The sequence below is a fragment of the Aquarana catesbeiana genome, linkage group LG04 (assembly GCF_042186555.1).
Source record: "Aquarana catesbeiana isolate 2022-GZ linkage group LG04, ASM4218655v1, whole genome shotgun sequence".
NCBI classification, from domain to species: Eukaryota; Metazoa; Chordata; class Amphibia; order Anura; family Ranidae; genus Aquarana; species Aquarana catesbeiana.
The window spans coordinates 194656162-194677182 of NC_133327.1; the positions used below are offsets into that span (position 1 = coordinate 194656162).

Genomic DNA, 21021 nt, shown 5'->3' on the forward strand with positions numbered 1-21021 from the left:
CCAAGAAGCATAACAAGCATGCTTTACTGTATTACTGTTTTACTGTTGTTGGCTTAGTAGCACTTTAACTCTTTCGTGTGAAGACAAGATGTTCAGGAAAGCAGCAGTGAGAGAGCAGAGGTCAGCAACATTAACAGTTGTAGATAACAAATTCTGCAGTAAAGAAAATAACAAACAGTATACTGGGGAATATTTATTTTATTGTGTTCAATGTGTTAAAGTGGATGTAAACGCTCACATATACCCAATGAAGTGAACAGCCTCAGATGATACACAGAGATGAAACAAATCCTCCTACATAAGTATTACTTCTATATCTGATGTCTTCATCTTTATATACTGTTTAGAAAGTGCACATCGCGTTAGGAGATTTTCTCTTCCTGATTCGCCTGTGGGTGTGGATTCTTGCAATACACTGCGAGACAGCTGATTGGAGGAAAGGCACACCCCCCCCCCCCCCTCCACATAGGCAGAGACTTGCAGAGGGGGCTGTGAATAAACCAGCTCTCTGCTAATCTATTTATAGCACCCACCCTGACACAAAATTCAGGCTGAGTTTTATCAGTTGTTGGAGTACTTGTCAGACGTTATCAGGCTGATAACAGAAGAATGGAGCAGGAGAAAGCCACGGGACTTAGTGCTTTGAAGAGAGATAAGAAAACACTGCAGATATATATGCCCAGCTCAAATTTCATGAATCGGGTTTACATCCACTTTAGGCTACAAAGCGCGGATGAGGGTTTAATACTACTTTAAGCCAGAAAATATACAGCACTTTATATGGCAATAAAAAATCATATCTGCAGCAGAATGAAGCCATTCATGTTACTCTGTACAAAGGGACATCATCACTTAAAATTTATATCTGATGGGTTTAAATACTTCAAGTGATCACCTTCTGTTTTCTGCTGGTATGCATACATCTTAGGATGTAATGAGTTTGATACTATTGATTTTGAAATTATCAAAGAGCTTTCAACATAATAAAATACTGTATATGACCTCTAGACAACAACATTAGAGGAAAAGTTCTCTAATTCCTAACTGTATAGGACCTGACAGGTCTTGAGCTGCAGTTCACAACCTAAAGAGGAAGTAAACGTCCATGTATTGTTTGTACCTATAGGGAAGCCTATAATAAGGCTTACCTATAGGTAGTGTAAATATCTCCTAAATGTGCACTGTTTAGGAGATATTTACTGTATATGCAGCCGATTACGCCATCGGCACATGCGGTCCGAAGGAACAGCCACCCGTGCCGGTTTTTCAGAACCCTGTGCTGTGAATGGTGGCTCCCCCGCACATGCATGGGAGTGACGTCACGTGGCTCCGGCCAGTCACACAGCCCGAGTCCGCAGACCCAGAAGGAAGACGGGGAAAGATGGATGCGGCCTCCAGCTTTTTTGAACATTTTGAACAGAAAAAAAGCTTGCATATATGTTTTCAGCTGCGGTGTTCTCTGATATCTTGGAGTTTAGCTTTTTTTTTTTTTTTATAAATTCTGTTTATTGTTTTTTCTTTTTTATATCATACAACAATGGGCTCATCCAAGGGACCGTGCCCATAAGGTCAACATGACCTCATGTCTATCTAACAAAGACCAACTATCTAACAGTCATTCCCTCCCCCCCTTCCCCACCCCTTTGAACCACAGCTCGACATATTATCATACTTCCATACAGCACTTTTCATGATATGTACTCCCTGTTCCCCCTGTGACAGAATTTATAACATTCAGTTTCTCTAATATCCAGATGTATTTTTAGACATTAAGTGATTAGGACCTTCTGGCATCTATTGTCCAACACAGGATATCACTTTGCTTAAATTAAATTACAGTAGATTACAGTAAATTATTTCCCCATTAACCCACCGTGCTATTGGATTTAAACCACGCTTGCCACACCCTATCAAATTTTTTCATGGATCCTCTGGCCTCGTATGTTGCTTTATAATATGGGAGCATGGCATTTACCAGGCCTTTCCAGGCAGCAAAACTCGGTGCTTGGAGTTTAGCTTTAAAGAGGAACTGCAGTCTGCTCACATAATTTGTAATAAAAACATCTATGCCATTCTGAAGCTTTCCTCCAGCCACCACAACATTATTTTATATATACTGTTATTCTGTACTTGCCAAATATGCTGCAGAAATCTCCCTCCACTGAGTCTGGCTGCATCCATTTTAACTGTGGGCAGCTGAAGCTGCTGCCTGTTTACTTCCTGGATTTACACAGACACACAAAGGCATGCCTCCAGCTCTGCAGCTCTCAATGGCCCTCTTTTGACTCACCCCCCACCCTGGCAAAAGCTCACGAGAGTGAGAGAGCTGTGCATAATGTCCTAAGTCTAGGCATTTTACCAGACAAGAAACAGGAAGTGGGCTGTATAAGGTATTTACTGGAAGACAAAAAAGTGTTTCACTATCCAAAGTTAAAACAAAAAGGGCAGAGGATTTAATAGATGGAAAGATGAAAAAATGACTGAAGTTCTGCTTTAAGGTTAAATCTAAAACCAGAACTAAACTTTCCTATCCTTTTCAGCTAAAGGGGATGCCATCTTGGCCTCTGTTTGATCAGCAACTATGATGATGCTGCACATATGATCAGTTATGACACCAGTCATTTGATGGTTTGACAGTTTGGTTAAAGTGGAACTTTAGTCAAAAAATTAAGTCCTGCTAGATCACTTCAGGCTGACCCTCTTTGCAGGTATAACTATGTAAAACATTAAACATAAGTGTGTCTATATTGTTTAAAACCCAGTAATACATTGTCTCACCCAGCTCTGCACATACTCAGTTGCTCTCTATTTTTAGGCATTTTTTAGGCACTGACGAGTTTGTAGAGGCTGATCTGCTGACAGCCTTAAAGCAGAATTTAACTATTCTATGCTTTTACAGCCAAGAAAGCTGCTTCTGTTTGATCTGCAACTGCCATGGTGCTGTACATGTGATCAGTTATGACATCAGCCATTTGATGGTTTGATAGTTTGGTTGAGGACATAAGCAAATGTGACTGTTAGCAAACCTGGCATTACAGGAATGTTACTGTTTTTTGAAACCATTAAATCGATGTGTTTAGTTCTGTTTTATAATTTATTGCTGGGGCTTTGGGCTTCATCAAAATGGGAGCCTCCAGGAAAAAGAAACAGGAGCAATGCTGAAGGCAATTTACAGCACACACTAATTTTGGAAGCATAATTATTAATGTGAAACGTATGTTCCTTGCTAAAGAACATTATTTTTTATCAAACTGTTATGGGTAAAGCTCCGCTTTAAGGGCACAATCAATGTTACAGTTAGCATTCCTGGCATACCGGAAGTATGTACGTTAAATTGATGGTTTTAGTTCCGCATTAAAGTCTAAGTTTCTATGAAAAAGCCCATTGCTTTCGGCTGAAAGTTCAAGTGCTGCCATCCTAATAGTTGCTTGGCAACTATTGAATCAATGATGCGGAACAAGCCTATGGCACTTGATTTGTACTGGATTGTTCCAGGTCAATTATTTAGAAATTAGGCAAGGACCAGGAAGAGCAGAGATCTAACAGGGTTCAAGAATTATTAAAAATCCAAATAGAATTTAAAGTGGAACTATGCTGCATCTGAGCACCACAAACCAAAAACGTTATTTAATTCATTTTTAATAAAGAAAACTCCCCCATTCATGGCTCCATACTTTATTTTCCTGAGAAATCACTGTGAAAACACCCTCCTAGCATTTCTGGCCGTGGCCATCTTGAGTAAGGGCAGATGTTTCATTTAGAATTTACTTTTTTAGTTCCTTAGATCCCTTAGTGCAGTCATGCAGACAGGAGGGTGTGCTTAGCTGAGAAAGCCTATCCTCCCCTCCTGAAGACTCCTGAGATGTATGACAAAAAAAAACAGGCAGTAACTGAAGAAATGTAAAAAAAAAAGGCCAAACAATTAAATATAAAATACTTTCCTATCTATTTACTAATGCTAGCAGGATAAGGAATAAAAACAGTCAATGTTGATTGAGAGAGTGAAGTTCCACTTTAACTTCCCATCATATACCAAAAACTGTAGTCAGATTTCCTTAGACTGACCCTTTAAAGTATTAGCTCAAAATAAAAAAAATAAAAGCAAAATAGAAGCCTTTGGATAAAAATAGAAGCTGCAGTTTTCCCTTCATTCTGACATGTTCTACAGCAAAAAAAAAGGAAAAAAAAAAGATCTTTGCGTGAACTTTTGTTGTAAAACTTTAGTTGTTTCACATAACTGCCAGGCAAGATTGCCTTTCATGCAGAGAAGAATAAGAGTTCAGCCTCCTGGAATTCTCAGCACAGAAGTCGGGGATACAGAGAACCAGCTATGGATTAACAAAAGAGACAGAAGAATCCAGCTAACCTCTGTTCATTAACATAGACGCAAAAAATGATTTAACCGCAGGAAACAGGACAGAATGATTCTAATTATCATTTTCTTATGACAATTTATCTCATTGCTTGACATCAATATCGGATGGAGGGGGATAGCTTTTTTTTGTAGAATATTTACTTCTCCCATTTGCTGTAAAATACCATAAGCAACATAAGAAATATTAATCTTATTCAATAACTTTCGAAAAGTATGTGGAAAAGTTTCTTATACAACTCTTGTCAGTGCAGAGTTTGCTGAGCACTACAATAATATCATATCAAAATGCAAAAATCACTATGCAAATTTCTTTATAAACCGGTTTTGGCTTAGGGCAATGGTGTACCTTTATTGACCTGTATTATCTTAGAGCAGTGGTTGTACCTTTATTGACTTGTATTATCTTAGAGCAGTGGTTGTACCTTTATTGACTTGTATTATCTTAGAGCAGTGGTTGTACCTATATTGACTTGTATTATCTTAGAGCAGTGGTTGTACCTTTATTGACTTGTATTATCTTAGAGTAGTGGTTGTACCTTTTATTGACCTCTTTTAGCTTAGGGCAGTGGTGGTACCGTTATTGACCTGTTTTAGCTTAGAGCAGTGGTGTGCCTTTATTGACCTGTTTTAGCTTTGAGCAGTGGTGGTAGCTTTATTGACCTGTTTTAGCTTTGAGCAGTGGTGGTACCTTTATTGACCTGTTTTAGCTTAGAGCAGTGGTTTACCTTTATTGACCTGTTTTAGCTTAGGGTAGTGGTGGTACCCTTTTTGACCTGTTTTAGGTTAGGGTAGTGGTGGTACCTTTATTGACCCGTTTTAGCTTAGAGTAGTGGTGTACCTTTATTGACCTGTTTTAGCTTAGGGTAGTGGTGGTACCTTTATTTACCTGTCTTAGCTTAGGGCAGTGGTGTCTATGGCTGTACAATCTTGGGCACCACCACTTCACTTGCTCCTCCAGTAACATTGCTACCCCAAAGGCTAAAGTGAGCCTGGAAGGAGCTGCAAGTACTGCTCCGCGGTGTCGGTGCTTCCAATAGGGTGTGATGATTTAAATCATCAAAGGATGATTTGATCATTTCTGCTGAAATTTCAGAATTTCAGAAATAGTAGCTGGCAGAGCCATTAATAATCTTGCATCAATATCAGCCCTTTATAGGAAATTAGGTATTTTTCTGAAAACTAGCAGGTAACAAGAGAATGTTTTTTGGTGAATTTAATTGGACAATTCAGATGTTCACTATGCAGTTATGGAGCTTTGAGGATTTAAAATGGGCTATTTCATCTACGCCTGGAGTTCTACTTGAAGTGTCAAGCAGTCTAAAGCTGCCCATACATCAGCCATACTCAATGTGGATGGGGGAATCCTCCCTGCTGAGTTATTGTATTCTGACAGTGGTTCAACTTCCCTGCCATCAGAATACACTGATCAGGCTTTAGCCTGCAGCGCTGACTGAGTAGCTAAAATACAACAGGGTGGTTGTAGAGAAGCTGATCGGTGGATCAGCTTTTGTTCAAACACAGTGCCCATACATGGATCAAAGGGACTGGCCAGCTTTAGGAGAAAAATATCACTTTATGACTATGCCAACATACAAGTACAGAGCAATCCCCCCCCCTCCCCCAACCACCACTATTCACATCTGTACCCTACTGCGGTTAGCAGGTCTTCCTTTGCTGTTGCAAGATTCACTAGCCATTGCATCTCCTCACAGTAGGTATTTTTGTTAAAAAAACTTATTTCAACAATTCTGCTTTAAAAGTGTTTTTTGGGAAAGGGTGACAAATGCTTTGTTGGGAACCTATAACTTATCTATAAGGGAATTTCAAAAACTTTTGGACCTCATTTACTAGAAAGGTCTACTCTACTGTGGAAGCATAGTAATTATTAATTAGGGCAATGACATGAAAGGGGGCAAAAGATCTTGGCACATAATCCTCTGCACTCCCTGTCAGTCAATCAAGGAGTTTTTACAAACTGTAGGCAAGTAAGGGTTGCTCCAGGATGAAGAGCAGGCTTCTGTAAGTGGTGGCATGAAGGACATTGTTAAATGATTCAAAAGGAAGAGTGTTTCCTTTGCCTGAATGGATTGATGCAAAAAGCTGTCATTTTTCACCGAGGGTTAGAAAAAGAATGGGAGAATCTTTCAGAAAAGAGGACAGATTACATAGATTAAAGTTATTCACTCTGGAGAAGAGGGGCTTGACGGGGGCATTGATTACAATGTACATATATATCAAAGGTGACTTTTGTAACTGTCATAAACTGTTTACTGGTCCCTGAAGAGGGCACGCAGATACGATTTGAGGTTAGAAGAAAGGAGCTTTAACCTTAGATTGCAGAAAGGGTTCTTTACAGTTAAAGCAGTAAAAATGTGGAACTTCCTCCTTCAAGGTGTGAGCTAAGAGTGTCGACAACTTAAAAAAATGTTTTGGATGTCTTCATCTGGAAGAATATAGCATCTATTAGAAAAATAAATTCAAACACATAAACACACATTTAACACACACAAGTAGAACTGGATGGACCTGTGTCTTTTTCAACCTTATAAACTATGTAACTATGTAAATATGAATCTGATTGGTTGCAATGGGTAACATAGACTTTTTTTTACTTTCCTCCAGTTTTTAGAGGTATCCCCTCTACACTTTTTTCTAAATATGAAATTGCTGTCACATTTATAAACATAAAAAGCTGAATCCCATACAAAAATGAAAACTCACCAAAAGTGCAAGTCTCATGTAATAATAACATTTGTGGGTCAAGTGATACAATACTTTGTCAATTTATATGAACATCAAAAACATAGTTCTGTGTTTTCTCTTCTTGACTAGTGTACCACATTTTCCCTTGCCACCCCTAAGCCATTTTTGATCTGGTCAATGATCGTCACCTTTCAGCACTGTTATTGATCTCCCAATCCGGGAAAAAGACACAGTAGTGATGTTTAGGTCAGAAGGATGAACGTGTAGGGGTCACAGAAGATTGACAGTTCCAGAAGTGTTGAATTCTTCATAAAGAAAGACGTGTGGGCAGCAGGAGAGGTAAGTATTTACATTGTTCTTCTACAACAAACAGCTTTATTTAGCATTGTAAACTGGAAATAGTTTTGTACATATTTTCTTTAATGTATTATTATTCCTTTTTTTGTCAGGCAAATATGAAATATTGCATATTAAAAGAGAACTTTGAGGTTTAAAAAATACAAACAACTATAATCACCTATGTGGATATAGCATGGATCTGATGCTGCATCTGCCCCCCTTTGGCTCTGCACTGAGAACCGAGTGATCAAACACAGCTGATCGGTCAGTTTTCCCCCTCTGCTCTGAGAAGAGAACTGTGAATGTCAGTCAGTGACTCTCTGCCCTCCCCTCCAGCGCTCACTGGGTAGGAGGGGCTGGCTCAGGCTCTTAGCAGATCGCTGAGAGGTAAGAGCCAGGTGCCGGTCCAGGCAGCTGGGTTGATCCCTACCATATGGTTTGGATCTTTCCCAAACCTGTGATCACTCCTGTGATCCATGGGAGAATTATGGGCAAAAAAGCTTCTTCTTTAACATTTTGCTTTCTTCTTTTGGGCCAGCAGATATAACTATTATTTTCTTCACATTTTTCAGGCTTTTATATTGTTGTTAAAGGAGTTGCAAAGGCAGAAGGTTTTCTATCTTAATGCATTCTATGTGTTAAGATAAAAAGCCTTTTGTGTGCAGCAGCCTCCCCAGCACTCCAATACTTACCTGAGCCCCATCTCTGTCCAGGGATGTCCACAAGTCCCTCGGCCGTCCAAGACTCTCCCTTCTGATTGGCTGAGACACAGCAGTGGCGCCATTGGCTCCCGTGGCTGTCAAAGTCAGTTAGCCAAACAGGAGAGGGGGGGGCGAATGGCAGCTCTGTGTCTGAATGGACACAATGAGCTGCAGCTTGGCTCGGGTGCCCCCATACCAAGCTGCTTGCTGTGGGGGCACTCGACAGGAGGGAGTGGCCAGGAGCATAGAAGAGGCATGCGGGAAGAGGAGGCTCCAGGCTGTTCTGTGAAAATCCACTACAACAGAGCAGATAAGTATAACATGTTTGTTATTTTGATAGAAAAAAAAATGAGACTTTACAATCACTTTAAGCCTGCTGTTATAGACCTCAATAACTCAAGCCAAATTTTATGCACAGAAGTGAATGACTCAGCAGTCACAGTCTTATCCCTTATCAGACAGATTACCTGAGATTCCAATCAGGCAAAGCGAGATAAAAGGCAGACAGCTACCACTGTGCTTACTCCTCAGCTAATCCACAGTGCTCTGTTTTTTTTTTTTTTTTACTTACTATAACTCTTATATGAGCTAGTAAAGGGGTCCTTTGGACCATACAACCTAATTCTGAGAATGATTATATCATTGAAGTAATAGACCAATATTTGCTAATTGTATAGCACGGGTTTTTCTATCAAGAAAGTGAACTAGTAAGAGGTCTAATTGTACTCTTAACTAGAGTGGATCAGTTTGCATGGTGGAATAGAAGATTGGAGATTAGTCTGATCACTGGAACTCCTGATATAGAAGAACCAATACACTGATCTCTAGTAATAATTAAGAAGAAGAATGTTTGCTTATAGAGAAAGTTGTTCCATCTTCCAAGTAAGGGAATATTTATTTATTTATAATACCATGTTTATATGTAATATTACCTAGCTCTTCTTATGTGCTAACATGATTGTTTGGGCTCACTATTCACATTTTTAGGTTAAACCAGTCAGTTAGTCAATCAATTAATAATGAAACACAGTTACCTATAGCAACAAACAGGTTTTAATTTATTGATATCAGTTTTGTGATTCATTTTGTATCTATGGGTTACGCCAGTTTTCAGACTGCCCAATGCTTTGTTAAATATGGCTGATTATGTTACATAGCAGACATTATCAGTACTGTAACATATTTGAACAAAGTTGTCTGTAATGAGAAACTTTACTTGGCAATATGTTTAAAATGATTAATAACTTGTCGTCAGTACTCTGCGGAGATATATCGTTTCATTCTTCCCTTTGAGTGGGAGCTATTAGTTGGTTAGTACTGTGTATTTAAATAAAGAGAAACTTTACAGATGACTGTGGTTACTTCTACTACATAATTATTATTTTTTTAATCATCCAAGATTCCATTGACATGAATACTATGTCTATTAAAATTTTTAAAAAAAAGGTAAAAAACTACAAATTAGCAGCTTATGATAAATAAACTTACTGCAGCACAGCAGGTGCCTTACTATAACACACCAGCCTCTACTTGTAGGATACACAGTATCAGCCTTCAGTAAAAGCCTATTGAAGATAGACACACTCCCCCAGCAAGAGCCACTGCATGTCAATGTATGCCATTAATCATATCCAACTTTGAGATCATATTATCATTCCCTGCACCCTGCCTGGTTACCACAAGATAATGACCAGTAAGAGCAGTGTAATGACACATTCATGTGACCACTGGCACCCTTTCCTGCCAAATTTAAATAGCCATATAATCTGGTTTAATACTAGCACATAGAGTGGATGACTAAACATACACAAGCAAGGTATATTTCAAAATGCTAGGTGGGTTTGCTAGGATTTGCTAGTAAGACACCTACACAAACCTGTCTATTGATTATTGATCACTGTAAATAACAGCAGATACAGTAAACACCAGCACCGTGCTTGCTTTACTTGCAAAAGCATACTACGAATGACCGGTGACATCAGTTTCATCACCAAGGACAGCTCACCACTTAGTGCTCATTCACTGCATGGGAAACACAAGCTTTCCAATCCATTCCATGCTAGCTCGATTCGAATCATGCATTATGCAAACTTTTATCTCTTGCCTCTTCATTAACGTCTCTTTCATTCAAATTAAACATGCCAGGCATGCTCTCATGAAAACTATTAATCACTTCACTCATGCCCTAGATGAACAGAAAATCCCATATTATATTACTAAATATTTTATAAGTGTCGTAATTCTTTTTCATCAATATATCCAATTATAAACAAAGAAATGAAATCCTTAAATAAATGGTAAGCGAAGAATGATACATATTTCCTTTTGTTAGCAACCACAAGCATAGTATTGTTAGGCAAACAGTAAAACAATACATAAAGAATGAACAGACTTCATTAGCAATCATGCAGGTTTAAAAATGCTCATGCTCTGCTTCTTTATCACAAGTTCCCACTGCTGACAAGACTGACAAACATCACTTACCTTTTTCTGGGCTTAAATTTTTGTATACTTCAAGGTCTGCCATTAAATACGTTACTACTACACATTATTGGCACACAAACTGCAGATGTTCCCCAGATCCAAGCCTCTTCACTTCTCATATTTTCAACATTACATACAGAAATAAAAGGTTTCCCTGAAAGCAATATGACTTGTCTCTGAGAATCCACACTCCTCAGTTAGAGCAATCGGATGATGCCAGATAGCACAACTTTCTCCAAAGTGGAACATCTATATAGGAAGAAATCCAGGAAGCATCTGCTGGCTTCAGCTGCTACAGTGGGAATGCACTGGCTGTCAGTACTTTTGGTATGAGGCATGCATGCATAGTGGGGCGATTAAGATCCTTGAGGCATTAAATGTGCGAAATCCCTGTGCAGATTTCAAACGTAAAGAAGATTCTTCTCACCTAGGGAGGTCATTCAGAAATTGATTAGCCCTATTTAAAAATGAATGGCAAGAGGAGTGTGCTTAAGGAGATGGAAAAAAAAAAAAATAGGCAGCAACAGTTCTTAGCGGAATGTGCCTTCTGCAAGAAGGCATTATGCGAAGACAATTGTTATTCTCATCAAATACTCACTCAAGGGTTTGATTACATTTTATAATATTGTTCCAGGTCTAGAGGGAGCAGGCAGCATTACTAGGTCCCTCCTTGTAATGACAGATAACATACATACACAGAACCATTTGTGACAGGTCTGCCCAGATAGTAAATATTGAATTCCTCTTAATGGAGTGATGCCTGGAATCACAAGTATGTGCTTGTAATAGCCTATATTCCTCTGATATTATTTTCCGCTTTAGTTTAGAGAATGTAGATTTATTCTCAATTGTAGTTTAAGTTGAACTGCAATAACAAACTATTCCCCAATCCCCCTCCCCTCCCTCCTATAATTTGAACAGATAAAAAAAAATAGCAGACCACAGTCTAGAATGTGTCATTCTACATACTTTGGCACAGCTAGGGTCATGCAGTGTCTTGCCAGCTTGGTCATGCATAGCTTGGCTCCCTAGGGAGTTCCACATTCAGTTCAACAGGATGTAACCCCTTTCAATCAATTCATTTTATTGTATTTTAACAGAAAACATAAGTGTTAGTATTTGTTCTAGAGATATGTTATCCCAGACATTTTAAAATATATGCACTGTTGACTTTTCACGCAGCCTCTGCTGGTACTTTCTTTTCCAAATGTCTAATGTTCCTTTAAATACATTCAATAAAGTGATAACTTATTCAAATCAATTAATAATTTGTCCTTGAAGTAGAAAGGTTTGCAAAGAAAATTTAACACACAACAATAACTTTATATCTGTGCCCACTTTGGCGAAAAAAAAAAAATACTGGGACCAGTACAATACCACCATTGACAGCCATGACATTGATGGGTATCTATAGTCTCTGAAAGAAGCGGTGTTGCCTAGAACAGTGGCTCTCAACCCTATCCTCAAGTACCCCCGACAGGCCATGTTTTGGGACTCTTACATAAAATAGCTGTCCAAAATACCAAGCCATTGACTCTAATAAAGATAAAGGAAAATCTGAAAACATGGCCTGTTGGGGGTACTTGAGGATAGGGTTGAGAACCACTGGCCTAGAATAGCCATGTCCTTCAGCTAACACTTGCCACATGTTACCCAGAAGAAGGGTGCATATTGCCTCATGTACCTGTTTTGCTGTTACAATATAGGTTTAAGAAATATTTGTGACAGGAACAATACTGTATTTCAGCAGTTAAAATGGTAGTTCTAAGCCCATACATTATGGGGTGTGGTTGGAATGTACAGGATTATGTATTTCAGGTGAGATTACAATTATAATTACAATAAGATTCAACCCAAGAATTCTATTTTTTCTATTACATAATCCCGCAATTTACAGGTCAGAACCAGAAGTAGACAGGAATTTGTTCATAGCCCAGCATATTTCAAGATACTGCTAAAGGCGTAGAATATTTAATATAATCAATAATAAATGCTTTCTTGCTGGCCAGATTTATATAATTTGTCGATTCAGTTCCCAAGCCATAATTCCCTAGTTCTGAGAAGAAACTCAGAAATAGGGATAAGCTTCAGGTTTGGGTTGACCATGAGCAAACAAGCAAATTAAATGGCCAAACTTGGCCACATCACCCGCACCCAGCTGCCGCAGCTGTAAGTAGAATGCACATGTCATCAAAAGTAAGACCCTTGTAGCGCGCTCCCCCTAAACACACACACACTGTAAGGCCGGCCATAGACAGAGCAAATGGTTGCAGGAAAGAAATTCGGACAGTGTTGACAGGAGAATCCCTCCCAAGGGACCATTGTGTTCTCCTTCCAGAGGGGCGGGGGAAGCTTTCAATCAACTTGGGTACATTCAGCCTGCCCATACATGGGTCGAACCGTCTATGTCTGGCTTAAGGGTAGATTTTTAAAATACCTGGAGTTGGGTTTTAAATGTACAATTCCTTTGGATAATATGTGAAAAGAGCATCATTATCTCTAGATGCAACTAACTTTAAGCAGCATTTATTAAACGGATTTAAATGTTATGAGAGGACCCCAGTATAAAAGGTAAAGTATAACTGTGTATCCGCTCAATTATAAATACACCGTGGCACTCGTCAAGCATACCATTTATCTCTATTTTTTGCAATAGCTATTGAATCACTGGCAGCTATGATTAGATATTTTTCAGATATTAATGGTTTTAAACAAGGTTCTGTGGAGGAAAAAATTGCTTTTATACAGGGATGATGTTCCTTAGTTTCTCGGAGGTAAGCTATGACTATGATTTCTACCTTTGGTTATTTTTTAGAGTTACTAACTAACTGTAGTACGTCTCTCTTGTTCCTTCTTTTAAATATGTAAGTGTTATAATTTCTTCTACATTTCATTGAATGTAGAACCACTTATTTTTAAGTTTACAGTGCAGCTCATGATGTAAACTCCCTTTATCTACAGTTGGCAGATCTAACCTTTTAAAGATGATCTGGATGCCTTAGTTATTTTATGTACTCTCAATTCACCAGTGTGCAAAGAGCACTTTTCAACTAATTTGTAGTAAACTAAGGTCTTCTTCACATGAACGTTTACCTGCATACACCGGATTCCAGCTGCAACAATCTGCTGCAGTACATATGAATAGTGTGGTTGCTCAGCCTGTATAAAGTAATGACAGGCTGACAGCGGGCGTCGCTGTTTGCATGTGGCCACACACCACGGGTTACCTGCAGTTAAGGACGAATGTCCTTGCCTGGACGCATCATCCAGGCTCGGACATTCATCCTTAACTGAAGGTAACCGGAATAATTTGCTTGCACCTGTAATTCCGGCAGCAAGAATCCACTGCTTCTTATAGCTGGAACCCAGTGTAAGTGGATAAACACCTAAGAGAAGGCTTTAGATCAGAGATATGCAATTAGCGGACCTCCAGCTGTTGCAGAACTACAAGTCCCATGAGGCATAGCAAGACTCTGACAGCCAAAGAATGACACCCAGAGGCAGAGGCATGATGGGACTTGACATTTTGCAACAGCTGGAGGTCCACTAATTGCATATGCCTGCTTTAGAGATTATATATGGAGAAAAAAAAACAATGTATAGAAAAAAACAGAAGGTCCAACTGATGAGTAAGGTATAGCTACCCGCAATCCAATGATATATTTTTTAACTACAAAGCTGCAAGATTTTGTGGGTTGTGGTAAGAGGATTCATCCTCTGTATCAGTTGTTAAAGTGATATTAAAGGAACATATTAAAAAACAAAAAAAAAAAGAAACATGTTATACTTACCTGCTTTGTGCAGCGGATTTGCACAGAGCAGCCCCGATCCTTTTTTTTTGGGTCCACCGCCGGTGCTCCAGGCCCCTCCCTCCTATTGAGTGCTCCCTAAGCAAGTAGCTTGCAATAAAGGCACCCGAGCGGGCATGCTCCCGAGCCGCTGCTCTGTGTGTCCATTCAGACACAGGTAAAAAAACCTTGAGGCTGGGTTCACACTGATGTGGCCTCAGTTTCCAGCCCAGGGGTCCAGTGTGTGTCTGTACACCATTTCAGATGAGAATCAGGTTCAAATTTTTGCCTGAATTCGCACCTGAAACTAAGCCAAAGATGCACAGGACCCTTTTCCAACTAAGCCAAAGTTGTGTGAACCGGCTCCATTGAGAGCCGGTCACAATCTCCTGTCATGCGAATTGGATGCGGGGATAAGTGTGAACCTAGCCTCAGCCTTTACAATCACTTTAGGTTCACATGTGATAGAGGCAGATCTTTTAGAAACCTGACAGAACGGGGATTTCTACATTCATGTCGGTGCCCCTATTTTTCAACTGATAGATAAAACTTGAAGAATGATCAAAGCTATATTAGCCCACGTTCACATGGGGCTGTTTTGACATGCGATTTGACATGCCAAATCGCCGGCTATTGCCAGCAACGGCACCATCCAAATCTTTGCAACGCACTACTTTTGGTGACTTCGGGGAGGGCGATTTCAATAGACATCTGTGCAGGAACCCGCACAGATGTCTCTGAATTCGCTCCCGAAGTCAGACTGACATGCAGGTTTGAAATTGTGCTTCAACGGAACTCCCACGATTTCAAACCCGCATCAGTGTGAACCTAGGCTCTGGGATAAAGGGATTTAACCTATTTGGGGTAACATTGTACAAGGATGTGGCAAAGTTGGAGTCATTTACCATTTGGAAACAATGCAGTTCTTGGCAAACAGCATAACTGTATGGTAATAATTCTTTAAATTCACTTCTACAGCTAGGGGAAGAATTTGCTATGCCTAAGCAATATTTTTCACAGTTTTACTATTGTGTAATGAAATAAGCTTCCAAAGGAAAGTAACCCCTATGATAAAGTCTAAGATGCCAGTAAAAGAGGATTAATATCTGATCACAAAAACAGTGCTTGCAATCATATCTGCCCAATATTTGTTATACTTATGCCCTGTACACACGATAGGATTTTCCGACAACAAAACCGTGGATTTTTTTCCAAAGGATGTTGGCTCAAACTTGTCTTGCATACACACGGTCACACAAATGTTGTCGGAAATTCCGAGCGTCAAGAACGCGGTGACGTACAACACGTACGACAAGCTGAGAAAAATGAATAGTCAGTGCAGCTCTTCTGCTTGATTCCCAGCATGCGTGGAATTTTGTGTGTCGGACTTATGTACACACACTCGGAATTTCCGACAAGTTTTGTTGTTGGAAAATTTTAGAACCTGCTCTCAAACATTTGTTGGTGGAAATTCCAACAACGAGTGTTCTATGAAGCATACACACAGTCGGACTTTCCGACAACAAGCTTACATGCAACATTTGTTGTCGGAAAATCCTATCGTGTGTACAGGGCATATGTTTGGCAAGCTTGGCTAATATAAATTTGTAAAATAACACGTCTTTAAATTCAGTTTAGAAGTGTTCTTCTCTATTTTACTTTTTTTGGCATGGAAGAACAGGAATCCTATCAGATGTTTGGAGTGAGGCCCTACTATGCCTTTTGGGGGTTTTTTGGGTATAGCAAGCAAATAGATTTCTGGGAGGTATAATAGATTACAGTCCAGAGTTAGCATCAGCAAAGAGAATATTTGTTTCCAACAAGATGTAATTTTGGAACATGACCAACAAACATGAATAACATCCACTGAACAGCTGTAGCACTGGGCAGTGGCTGATTCCAAATTCATACATTTTGCAGGAAGCATAGTGTTTGTGAATGAAGCAGAATTGTTGTATAGTCCTTGGAAGACAACTTTTATTGGTCATATGTTTCCATTGATTTTACATAGTTTATTTATAAACTGTTTATTTAAAACTGTTATATATTTATAGCGCACAATCCCAAACTGGGCTTAATATCCTAGATGTTTTATACAAGCTGTGCTTGTATGACACGTTATGATATCCCTTATTATAAATTTCAAAATTCTATTTAACTTTGATTCTGTTGAGTCCTTCTGCTGTACCAAATGCAAACAATCTAAATAAATAACAGCAAAGGTAACTGAGACAAACTACAACACTTTCGGGGTGGCTGGGCAGTTTCAACAAGATTTTTAAAAAAGTATAGAAATTGTTTCAATAAAAGATCATTGTTTTAAGCACTTCTGGCAGTGTTGTGATTTCTCTCTATTCCTGTTCCGCTGAACCGCTTGGTCTGTATGTAATTGCCAGAAAAATATATATAAAGTTAAGTGAAATATTAAAGGAATCTTATACTGAATAATATTATTAATTTCTTAGCCTCACAGTTACCATTACACGTTTCTTTCACAAATTGGTCTTTAAGGGCCTGTTCACACAAACCATCAGGGGTTTACTGTGCGTTAGCTGTCCCTTCCTGGTCCAGTGAGCCGGCTCTTATGTAGGGGGCAGTGTGGTGTGCATTTACCTTTTTTTCCCCAGGTACATCTGGCTACTAGGCTGTCTGAGGGCCTATCCAGAAGCAAGAGAGCAGTGCAGGGCTGGGACTGCGGCTTGTAGTCCAACCAAAGGTGACGGGTCTGCCGGCCGGAGAACCTGTCATGGTCGGAGGTAGAGGGGAAGCTGTCGCCACTAAGGGGCCATCCACCTTGTTACCAGGGACCACCGTGAGTAGCTGAAGCAAGTACCAGAGCAGTATTCTCACCAACCGTGGACGGTGAAGAATTAGGAAACTTCAGCAGGTGTCAAGCCAGGGACCCAGCTAGCAGAGGTGATGCTTGCAGAGCAGCCTTGTGTGCCAAGCCAGGGACCGAGCAGGCCAGTGGGGTGACGCTTGAGGAGTATCTGAGTGCCAAGCTAGGGACCCAGCCAGCGGAGGTGATGCTTGCAGAGCAGCCTTGTGTGCCAAGCCAGGGACCGAGCAGACCAGTGGGGTGACACTTGAGGAGTATCTGAGTGCCAAGCTAGGGACCCAGCTGAGACACGGGGGTGACACTTGAGGAAGATACTCAGTGAGAGGATTGAAGAGCTCAGGAGATCCAGTGGCAGTGATCAGTGGGTCTAGGTGATAGACTGGGAGATCAGTTGAGTGAAGATCGAAAGAGGAGATTGTGGAGAAAGTGAGGGTTCATTGCAACCTTTGTTAGAAACTGTTCAAGATTGTTGCCAAAGGAGAAAACGTGCCTACAAATGCAGATGTGGCGTCTGGCTGGGTGCCTTTCCCTGCACGGCTGTCTACCTGTGGTGGTCGGAGGTAGAGGGGAAGCTGTTGCCACTAAAGGGCCATCCACCTTGTTACCAGGGACCACCGTGAGCAGCTGAAGCAAGTACCAGAGCAGTATTCTCACCAACCGTGGACGGTGAAGAATTGATAAACTTCAGCAGGTGTCAAGCCAGGGACCCAGCCAGCGGAGGTGATGCTTGCAGAGCAGTCTTGTGTGCCAAGTCAGGGACCGAGCAGGCCAGTGGGGTGACGCTTGAGGAGTATCTGAGTGTCAAGCTATTGACCCAGCAGAGATGCGGGGGTGACACTTGAGGAAGATACTTAGTGAGAGGATTGAAGAGCTAAGGAGATCCAGTGGCAGTGGATCAGTGGGTCTAGGTGATATACTGGAAGATCGAAAGAGGAGATTGTGGAGAAAGTGAGAGTTCATTGCAACCTTTGCAGGAAACTGTTCAAGATTGTTGCCATAGGAGACAGCGTGTCTATACATGCAGATATGGCATCTGGCTGGGTGCCTTTCCCTGCAAGGCTGTCTACCTATAGAAGTCTCGGAGTCTGCTAATTAACATTGCAACTACTAAAGGGTGTCCTGGCCCTAAACCCTCTCTCCCACAGTTCTGTTTAAGAGACAATAAAACTCTTTGCATTCAAGAAGTGTCTGGCGCCCATTAATCTACCTTACATTGCACCCACCATGCCTCGTAACCCACTCTACACAGAAGGATGTCAGCTGTCCCTAACTCTGGAGGTAACCATTAGGCCTAGAGAGGTCCGGGACTTGGCAACACACACATATATATATATATATATATATATATATATATATATATATATATATATATAGCCAAGTCCTGGACCTCTCAAGGCCTAATGGTTACCTCCAGAGTTAGGGACAGCTGACATTCTTCTGTGTAGAATATATATATATATATATATATATATATATATATATATATATATATATATATACAATATATATTGGGACACCTGCCTTTACATGCACATGAACTTTAATGGCATTCCAGTCTTAGTCCCTAGGGTTCAATATTGAGTTGGCCCACCCTTTGCAGCTATAACTGCTTCAACTCTTCTGGGAAGGCTGTCCACAACCAAGGTCCATAAAGACATAGAAGAGCGAGTTTGAGGTGGAGGAACTTTATGTTTATGTAACTATTCGCAGAAGAGAGTTTACCAAGACTCGTGGCCACTCATTAAAATTAGAAGAAAAGAGGTTTAACCTTAAACTACGTAGAGGGTTCTTTACTGTAAGAGCGGCAAGGATGTGGAATTCCCTTCCACAGGCGGTGGTCTCAGCGGGGAGCATTGATAGCTTCAAGAAACTATTAGATAATCACCTGAATGACCGCAACATACAGGGATATACAATGTAATACTGACACATAATCACACATAGGTTGGACTTGATGGACTTGTGTCTTTTTTCAACCTCACCTACTATGTAACTTGACTGGCCTGCACAGAGTCCTGACCTCAACGCGATAGAACACCTTTGGGATAAATTAGAGCGCAGACTGCGAGCCAAGCCAATTCATTATTGAACCCCACAGACTAAGACTGGAACATGATGTATGCCATGGGGATTCATGATTGTATACTTGTATGATTATAGAGGAATTAGGATATCTTGGCTTGCTTTGCTTTTAGAGATTGCTGTATACATATATACTTTTTGCACTATAGGTCTATTCTGTCATAGATGCTATTTTAGAATATTATAATAAATATATTTTTATACATCACTTTTTCAAATGTTATTCCTTAAGGGTTTAGCACCTTAAAAATCCCAGTATTCAGTTGTCTTTTGTTTTGATGTTTACAGAGATCAATAACTTAAGCTTAGCTGTGTACACAACTGAGTGAGTAATTTATGAAGTGAGTAGATAATGTATAAATGTTGACTAAATCTTAAAATACATGATGAATTCTTAGTTTATTCTTAGTCGATTTATCACAGAAGAGTATCTGATGAAGTCTAATTGCAGCAGAAGTGTTAAACTGCTTATGATTGTCAAGGACTGAAACTATATGTGATTAATCACTACTACATTACACTGTATAAAACTTACACCATAGGAAGGCATTGGTTTCACCAGTTATTGATCGATCTCCATTAGTTGATTTTTAATTCCAGGTGATTTTAATAAGATCACTGAGCTAGAAAAGTGTCACTGTACTTGAGTCCTTAGGCTGGCATGGATTCAAAGTGAAACAAAAACATAATTGCTTCTTCTCCCTTTTCTTCTATGATTTTCTCTGCCACAAAGCAACTTGAAATTTTCATGGAAAACAACTTCTAAATATTATAAATGATCAATGAATAAATTATCTATAAAAATGCATTTTCGTTCCAGAAATGCTAATGGCCAGTTTTATAATGCTGTGCTTGGTTTAATCAACATAAAAAAATGTTTGCCAACCTCAAGCAGAAAATAGCCTTGATGATCTGAAATTGTCATTGAGTTCCAACCATTTTGGTCTGTTCCAGGTAACACGTTTAGGTGTTAGGTCTGTTTTGTTGCTAAATGCACAGATTTTGGCTCTTATCATTCTGTTATATGGGGAAGTAATCAATTACATGAATAGGCTAACAATGACAACGAATTTTAGGTACGAAATCTGATTTAAACAAACTACTCTTGCAGGCATTGGTGGGTTTTTAACCTCCCTGGCGGTATGATTATTTCGGATTTTAGGTGCTGAAAGTGGTACAATTATTTTGCATGGAAATTTGGCGTTTTATATTGTAGGTCTGTAATTCTTAACAATAACACACTTAAATCTGTCCAAACAAGAGTCTAGTAGATATCCCGGGTATGATAAAGTTTGAAACACAAAAACATAAATTATAATATAATAAATAAAAATAAATAATTAAAAAAAAAAAAAAAAATAATAATAATAAAATAAATTTCCCCATGATTCACTATCGTCCAATTCTGCAAGTGTTCTAATGTACTATCGCTGTTTTCTAGCTGGTCTAAAGCCACTTTTGACATAAAGGGACACTTTTTGGTTGCTATGGACAATCTCCAGTTTCCAGGCAGAAAGAACAGTATATATAATATAAAACTGCATGCAGGGAATGGGCCAAAGCACTGGGGACAAAAGGGATGTGAAATCATTTCATACAGTACTGTAATCTGTAAGATTACAGTACTGTATGTGTTACGATTTTTACAATTTTTTGAATTTGCCGCCAGGCTCCGCCCACGTTCGTCGCGACGCTCGCAGGGAACGGAGC

General features: G+C 39.7%; 1 protein-coding gene across 2 annotated transcripts in view; it reads right to left on the reverse strand.

The window, feature by feature from the left end:
* PLCH1 (phospholipase C eta 1) overlaps positions 1-21021 on the reverse strand; it is a 392590-nt gene that overhangs the window by 266199 nt on the left and 105370 nt on the right. Inside the window, exon 1 of one of the 2 annotated variants that reach the window (XM_073626066.1) lies at positions 10603-11219. The exons of the other annotated variant lie outside the window; for it this stretch is intronic. Coding sequence (XP_073482167.1) covers positions 10603-10645 — 43 coding nt within the window. The 5' untranslated portion in view covers positions 10646-11219. Of the gene's footprint in view, positions 1-10602; positions 11220-21021 lie in introns of those variants that run through there. 2 annotated transcript variants of the gene reach the window in all.